The sequence below is a fragment of the Condylura cristata genome, unplaced genomic scaffold (genome assembly GCF_000260355.1).
Source record: "Condylura cristata isolate star-nosed mole 26May11 unplaced genomic scaffold, ConCri1.0 scaffold00031, whole genome shotgun sequence".
Taxonomy (NCBI): Eukaryota; Metazoa; Chordata; class Mammalia; order Eulipotyphla; family Talpidae; genus Condylura; species Condylura cristata.
In genome coordinates, this window is record NW_004567132.1 from 8,523,460 (window position 1) to 8,531,601 (window position 8,142).

At 46.9% G+C, this 8,142-nt stretch overlaps 1 protein-coding gene across 7 annotated transcripts in view; it reads left to right on the plus strand.

Annotated features, from left to right (window-relative positions):
• The window catches only part of EHBP1 (EH domain binding protein 1), a 403,255-nt gene extending 399,231 nt beyond the window's left edge, over window positions 1-4,024 (plus strand). For 4 of the 7 annotated variants that reach the window (XM_012731519.1, XM_012731521.1, XM_012731518.1 and 1 more), the window contains 2 exons: window positions 2,617-2,731; window positions 2,952-4,018. In XM_012731519.1, the coding sequence (XP_012586973.1) occupies window positions 2,617-2,731; window positions 2,952-3,042 (206 nt within the window). In that variant the 3' untranslated portion in view covers window positions 3,043-4,018. Of the gene's footprint in view, window positions 1-2,616; window positions 2,732-2,951 lie in introns of all 7 variants that reach the window. The other 3 variants (XM_004691438.2, XM_004691436.2, XM_012731522.1) reach the window with 1 other exon arrangement.
• Window positions 4,025-8,142: the final 4,118 nt, after the last annotated feature.

Consider the following 8,142-nt stretch of genomic DNA (forward strand, 5'->3'; position numbering starts at 1 on the left):
CAGTTGACTAATAATTTGTAGAGAGATGTTAAAGTAATAAAGATAGAAGTGATATGAAAGTCTGTAAATATATGCTGGAACGCTTTAAATTCTAAACTTAATGAAATTTGACTGTGAAGTGATGAAAATCACTAAAATATTTGCAACCTAAAATGTTTTTGTTACAATAATGGTAAATGTCATAGAGCTAGTAAAAAGTTCAGATTTTTTAAATTATTTAATACTTGAGAAATGAAAAAATAAGAGTTACTCTCTCACCCACATTGTGGGAGCCTTATTTTTTGAAAATACATAAATCTTGATATTTAAAACTATTAATTAAAACCTTAAAAGTGACTGGTCAAGAACAGAGGAAGAATGATTTAAGAAAAGTATGTGCCTTGTGTTAATTATTTTTAATTTTAAAATATATCATACTTTTCAATTTTATTATATTTTTAAGTGTATAGTAGAAAATTTATTTTCCAGTTGAAAGCTCTTATCAAAATGTCTTAGAAATAAGAATTATAAATCAAAGACTATAAACAATTATTTCTTGAAGTTGGAAATGTAAAAATTAATATTCATCAAAACATTATCTTATAAAATTGTTGTGCTATAAAATTTAGTTTAAAATCTTTTACAAATTTAGGAGATTTTTCTGTGAGTTAATATTTCTGGTGCTACAGTTACCTGAAATTAGGCTAGATGACCTTTAAGATCTTTCTAACCTAGAGTCTATTAATTTATTTGCTGGGTAGAATGAGACTGATTAAGAACAAGCACCCGATTAGAAAGTGTCCAGCATTCCTGACCTCAGTTGCATTTAAATCCTAAGAATAAAATTGTGATAGATAGAACTTTAATTTTGCTGGTTTGATATTTTATATAAATTCTTATATTCAGGGAAAAAAACTCTGTAGTAAGTCTTTTTTTACTCCTCTCCATGCTTTAGAATATCTGCTTTTGAAAAAGAAAGGGGTGTGTGTGTGTGTAATGTGAACAGATATTTAATGTATTATTTGTGTGATGTTTTGTGTTAAATGTGGATAAATATGTAGTGTTTCATATATATGAATGTGTATGTATGTATCTGAGCTTATAAATAAATGAAAGGAATAATGGTAAAATTGAAAAGAAGCTATTCTAGCTTTTTGCTGCTATTCTAACCTTTATTGCATGATGATGCATCTAATTTTTAATTTGTAAATACAAGATAGAATTCCCTCTAGCACCATTTGCTTTCATAAAGCTGCTGAGCAGTTTGCTGTCTTGAATAAATTTTGCTTTGGAGGGGGTCGGGGGGATTTGAACCAGCACATTCTTGTGTGGTTTGTGAAGATTCACATGGTAACCAGCGGTGTGCATTGTTAGGTTTATCTGAATAAGCACCAGCCATGTGAGTTTTAACATGATTGCCCAGGGCAATGGAGAGAGAAGAGAGAAACCCGAAAGGATTGCACTCCTCTCTGCTTTTTGGAAAGTGCATTTGCTGGGGGAGGGAGCTGTATGAGTCAGTGGCCAAGGATTTTTTTTTTTTTTTTTTTTTAAAGCTGGTGTCCTGTTTCCCTCTAGGTCCTCATTTGTTCTGCTATCTGCCTCATCATCTACTTCTTCTTTTCATTGTTTACCTTCCTAATGAGGGAGGCGGGGTAGACTGGGGGTTGATTGACAACTACAAGCCCTTACAGTCTGGCCAGAGAGCTGTTGGCTTTGGTTTCAAAAGTGCTTTAAATGTTCGATTTGGTCCTGTTTTTATTAAACGAAACTGCTGCTCATCTTAAGGAAATTATCAGACCAGCAAAGATTAGGAAACATTATTGGGGACTAAACCTTTTTTTAAAAAACTGCCCCTACCCATGGAAAGAGCACTACCCATCGGATTTTCCAACCTTTAACGTGAAACTTCAAAAAGAAGTATGTAATTTATCCTTTGCAAAAGTGCTTTGATTTGAAACCACCCAGCAAACCTCTCCAAAAGAAAACTGGCTGTGATGCGATCGAGAGCTGCAGTGTAATATTGCAGAGCAAATTTATTTTTTACTTCAAAGAAAAATGCTAATTAGCCGATTCACTACTTTTAAAGTTATTGTGAAGCATATGGCGCCCAGTGTGAGATACATCCAACTGCTAAAATAGAGCGATGAGGAAATTAGCGAAGAATAGGCAGTATGGGGTGAGCGTGGGGGTGGGGAGGAGGATAGTTTCTCAGGCAGATTCTCTAGCCCTTTCAGAATGATTTTATCGCCCATCTCTGCTTCCCGCCTCCTCATTTACCCACTCCCCCCTCCACCAGCCCTTCGGCCGACCTCTCCTAGGCCTCCTGCTCTCCCTCCCCCACTTTGGTTGAAATCAGGTGCGCACCTCCAGCTGGCCACGGGCTCACACCTGGCGTCTTGTGCAGGTTCCAGCTCAGCCGTAGCCATCTCTGTCTGCGGGAAATATTTAGAAAGTAGGGTCTTAGGGGTGAAATCCTCAACACAACGACCCGATTGACCATAAAGCATTAGCTACTGTCTCTAAAATATGGTTTGCGGAGAAATAGAAGGAAACTGGAAAAGGCGGGAAGGGGAGGGAGGAGGGCTTAGTGTGTGCGGAGGCCCTGCGGGTGGGTAACGAGCCTCCCGTCCCCTGCAGACTGGCAGAAGACCGAGGCCCAGAAACGTCGAGAGCAACTCTTGCTGGATGAGCTGGTGGCCCTGGTGAACAAGCGCGATGCGCTCGTCAGGGACTTGGACGCACAGGAAAAGCAGTGAGTGGGCGACGGGATCCGGCTGGAGGCTCAGCCTCCTGCTGAGGGGCTTGAGAAGTTCGCAGAAAGTTCAGGCCGTAGGTCTCCGCTGGGCCGGGCAGCCTTCCGCTGGCCCCGGGATCTCCTCCGGCTCTGGGTCTCGGAATGCGGCGCGGGAGGACGGTGCTGCTCTGTCTTCTACGAAGAAAAATAATTTGTTTCCTATTTGTCTGACTTCCAGGGCCGAAGAAGAAGATGAGCATTTGGAGCGAACTCTGGAGCAAAACAAAGGCAAGATGGCCAAGAAAGAAGAGAAATGTGTTCTTCAATAGCTGCCGAGCCAAAATCTTTCCCAACATTTTAGAGTCTTTGGTCCCAAGACCAGAAAAAAAAGTCAGACTCCTTGTTGATTTAAAACTTTTTTTGGCTGGATTGTACTACTACCACCACCACCAAGCCACCCCCACTCCTCCCTCCTCTCCAGATAATATACAGAACTCCAAAATAGCTTTGTTTAAGGAATTTTTGGTGTGAGTTAATCATTTCCTTGAAATCATGTGAAATAGATTTGCACACATACCTTGTGAGTAATTGGTATTGGGAGTGTTCACAAATCTGTTCAAAGCAGAAGGAAAAGAAAACCCTTCCCTCCATTTCCCTCATTTTTTATTGGGAGGAGAATTTGAAGACCTTTTTGTTGTTAATAGCATAATGACGGTGGGAGGGGGGTAAGAGGGAGATAAGAAAATCGTCAGGATTTTTTTCCCAGTCCTGTCATATGTAACACTGACTCTGTTACCTAAATTTTATAGTTAGATCATATTCAATCTACTTATTAAACTGTGTTGTATTTACCAGTGGGATTTTCTGCAGTTGTTTTGCGTTTCACTGTAAGGGTAATAGAGTTCCTCTCCTCTGCTTTCCTCAGAGGATGGCCCTTTAACATAGCCTGAGATAAGTCCTATGATTTAAAGGTGAACTGTGAGAATAGGACTAATTGACATGCATCAATTTACAAAGACGGTCTTATCATCTGAGAATGCACCATCTTTTTCTCTAGATAATTATTTATTACATCTTGCTTGGTTCCTACATTTTGTTGGGTGTCAACATTGGCTAAAGAATGCTGTTAATATTTATTCTGTATTGATAAAAAGTCTGTCTTGCCATGATGAGTAAATCCCCCAATTAATATTTACTTCTCTAGCATATCACTGTCGGTTGTTTTTTTTTTTTTGTGAAAATGGTTGTTTATTTATTATAATACTGAGTCATATAAATTTTCAATAAAAGCAGAAACTTTCTTACCTTAAACACTGCTGCTACTTCCTTGCGCTGAAAACTTGACACTGGTTTCAGTGAAAGTTTGTGTATCCATAAGACTTTTCATGTTGAAAAAATGGTCCTGTTAGTGCAGGACAAGGACAGGATACTGGGCTGTATTTGGAGCTGAGTAAGTTTATACCATGCCACAGAGGCTCTGCTGAAGAAGTGTGAATTCGAACTGAAGAGCAAAGCATTCAGTCATATTTTCTTAAGCAATGTAAGCTATTTTTTTTGTAAAGGGCTCTTTCTGTTGTTAAGGATTTAAGGAAATTTGTGATTCCATAGCACTTAAAAATTATAGTTCCATGAATCATCCATGTTGTTATTTTCCCAATGTTATAATTTTAGAGTCATGAGAAAGAACCATGACTTTTGATAACCAGCAAGTCTGGGGTGCTGAAGTCAAAGGAAAAAGGATGAGGTGGGGTGTAAGCATATGCAAGGGTTTGTGTGTGTGCATGTGTGTAAACCTAGGCAGGGGAGAAGGGAACTTTTTAACAAGTTCCAGCTACTGAAAAAAACGCACAATTTTAAGGTAGCTTCCATCACTCCTCTTCAGAGCTGCTGGTAACAAAGAAAGCTCATCAATAAGTCTGAAAACAGAATACAGGCCACTAGTATTTATACTTTAGTCTAAATCGCACATATACCTATACACACATACAATATATGTATATATACACACAAATATTTACACATACACAAATTCCATTCGAGAAGTATGCAGCCGCATTGACTTGCTTATCTTTCAAATGATAATTAAAGCTTGCTAACTTTAGAATTCCTCCATGAACAGGATTTTAAAAAGTTATTGAAAAGTTATTGGAACTAAATGTAATCAGACCTTTGCCCTCTTTTATTCGAGCCGGAAAGTAGAGCAAGCTGCCGCTCTCTGGGATAAACTCTCAAAACCTAGCTTTAACAGGGGAAACCTACAGGCGAAAGTCGCCAGCCCAGCTCAGGCTTGGGCGGTCAGCGTCACCCACATCTTTTACGCTGCATTCGGGGAACTTTCCTCCGGAGGAACCTCGCATAGAGGCGGCTTTTCCAAGCATGTACAAATGGACAAATCCTCCCTAGCCCCAGATTTGCTGCCCCTCTCCCAGCCCCTCCTGCCACTGCCCGGAGCCTCACGAGGTTTCCATTTGGGCCTCTCTGTGGTGCCCGCACGCCCCGCAGCGGCGGCGGAGCGGGGACACGCGGGGTCAGGCCCACGGTCGGGGCGCTGCGTCCGGATTTCGCCCAGTAGCCCCCAAGCCTGCTTCCCGAGCGCAGGCGCGATCCCAGATGCAGTGATCCCGGGAACCCGGCCGCCCGAGCTGCGAGAAAAGAAGCTGTGGACTCGGGGGTCGCGGAGGAGGAGGAGGAGGAGGAGGAGCATTGGCAGCGGGCTGGCTTTTGGTCACAGCCCGCCGGCTGGTGCAGAACTTCCGCCCCTGGCCAGGATCCCATGACCCCGGAGCCAAACCCCTCCCCCTGTCCCAAGTGTCCTCCGGAGTCTAGCCCAGTCTCGAGGTCACCTGGATGCTGGCTACCAGTCCTTGGGCCCAGCTCCCTCGCTCCCTCTCAGCACCGTAGACCTAGAGCTCGGTCGACATCCCCTCCCCAGGCAGGCGTTACCCCCTTTTCACCTCCCCTAGCTGCGGCCGTTCCTCAAACGGCCGCGACTTCTGGCCCACCTTCTCCCACCTGGACGTGCCTAGCGACCGCCGCCTCAGTCTCGTACGCCGCGTACAAGAAACTTTCTTCTCTGTCTCTCACGGTTTCTAGCCTCCCTCCCTCTCATCTCTCTCTTTCTTTTCTTAATCCTGGGGTTTAATGGGTCGAGCATTAAGAAAATTCTCTGCAATTTGGGATTAGATAAGTACTCTCATGGGGGTGGGGGGGGAGGAATCTTGCTACTTGACACCTCCCAACTTCCCCGAGACCGTGACAGCATCTGGAACGGAGAGTGTCGGACTCCCGCGTGGAGGGCCCTGGGGACAACCTCAGCACATTCCAGCGCGCACAGCCTCCCCTCTTTGCCGCGCGGGACCTCTGCCGGGTGCGGCAGCTGTAGACGAAACACGGCTGGGAGAAGGCAGGAATGCAAAGGGTTGCGGGGCCGCGACTAGGACAAGCGCTCGGGCCCGGGAGCCTAACCCCGGAACGGAGGGCGCAGGCCCCAGCTAAAGCAGCTAGCCAGGGATACAGACGCGGTGGAAGCGCACTTCGAGTGCTCGTACTCGTCCCTCTCCAAATTAGAGAGCTCCAACCCGAGCCTTTCCTCAGAACTGGAAGAGGAAGTGTATTTCGTTTCTTTCTTGAAACCTCTGCACCTCCTCGTGGGCTCCGAGCCGCGAGCCTCGCGGGCTAATCCCTGCGGGGCCGTGCGCTAGTCTAAGGTGTGTCCGGGTTCCGGCCAGCGCTGCGCTCTGCGCAGTGTCTTTCCCTGTTAAGCCTTTCTCTTTCTCGTGTTTTTCCTTTTCTCTCGTTCTTTTATGCAGTTTTTTTCCCTCTCTCTCTCCCTTTTGTGAATGAGCTGCGGTGTCTTTGTTGTGAAGAGAAGCACCCGTGTCGCTGACTTTTGTGAACCAGAGAAGGATCTTGTAAAACCTCCTTTCTCCTTCGAACTCCCCCTCTCCACCCCTCCTCCTCTGCCCCTTTGATTAGATGTTCCCTCATCGTCCAAAAAAATGTAATTTCGTTGGTCTGGCGGCCACTTTCTTTGAACATTAGCTCGCTTTCAGCTCCAACTTCAATTAGAAGGAGTTGATTTTGAGAGATCAACAAAAGAACCGACCAAAGCCTTATTAAAGGTCCTAAGAAGATCTCCCGGGTTCTTTGAGAAGCAGTTAAGGAAACTGTGTGCCCTCCATCATATTCTGTTACCGTATTTTATTCGGACTCCAAAGGAAAGTGTCTCTTGGGGGAGGGGGAGGCACTTTGATGAGCGGCGGCCGCGGCCCCTTTTCGCTCAGCGGGTTCCCCAGTCCTTCTCCACCTCCTCCTCGCCCAGGACCCGGTCAGCTCCCGGGGTCCGACCCGGCGGCCGGGGCTGCACCGGCACTCCCCACCGAGATGCGCCTGGCAGCTCCCCGACTTGCCCTCACACTGCTGTTCAAACTTTTCACTCCGCCAGTTGGGGTGGAGGGGAGGGGGGATTAGGAAGAAGGGATAGGAATTCCTCGAAAGGGAGTAAAGTCGTGCTAACATTCAAGAGGAGGTGCCATTTAAAAGAATTGCCATGCCCAGGATTGGAGCGAAACACTTTCTGCGCTTTGAAAAGTACACCTAGGTAGTAGACGCGTTTGAGAAGTTTGCTCGGCTGGGAAATGGACTTCTCCGGTACGAACAATCCGGGGACACCGCCTCTAGGAGGCTCTTTTTGCTTCATGTGGAAAAGAAATTGAGTGCAGGGGTCTGTTTTCTACCAAGGACGGTCTGGTAGAGGAGATCGGGAAGGAGACAGAGTGTGAAAGAGAAAGTTTCCTATACAATTCTTTCGATTCAGAAGTAGAGTGCATGTGTAAGTGGGAGGAGACGCTCGACTCCAACATTTTAGAAGGAGCATTTGGGATTTGCAAACACCCTTCGAGGGGCTGGGAGCCTCAGGAGGCGAAGAGGAGCAGGTAAGTGGTTGTGCCACCCCAGCGGGTTCTTTCCCAGGCGCGGGAATCCCGAGGCGCCGAGGCGGGATCAGAGCACTGGAGCCGCTCCGGCGCTCGGCAAAGTAGCCCGTGCCTGCTCGAGCCGCCCGCGGCGTCCGTCTGCAGGTGGTGGCGCGGTGGGAGAGGACGCTGGGGCCCGCGGCGCCGCGAGGGGAGTCGAGGGCCCGCTCTTCTCCACTCCGTGGCGCGGAGTCCTCGCGCTCTCCAGCCGGCCGCGGCAAGCGGGAGAGTGAGGGAACCGGTTCTCCGGCACCTCGCCTCCTCGCCGCCACTCCCTCTGGAGCGCAGAAAGGGCGAGAGAAAGGCGGGGGCTCTGGGGCGGCCTCGCGACCGGCGTCTCCCTCCGCGGCCCGGGCTGCAGCGCTGCGTTCTTCTTCCTCGCCTGGCTCTAAGCGGCATTTGTCAGCCAAACCCCGGAGTTAGCGCGCGACCGGGACGGGGCGGGGCGGGCGGGGG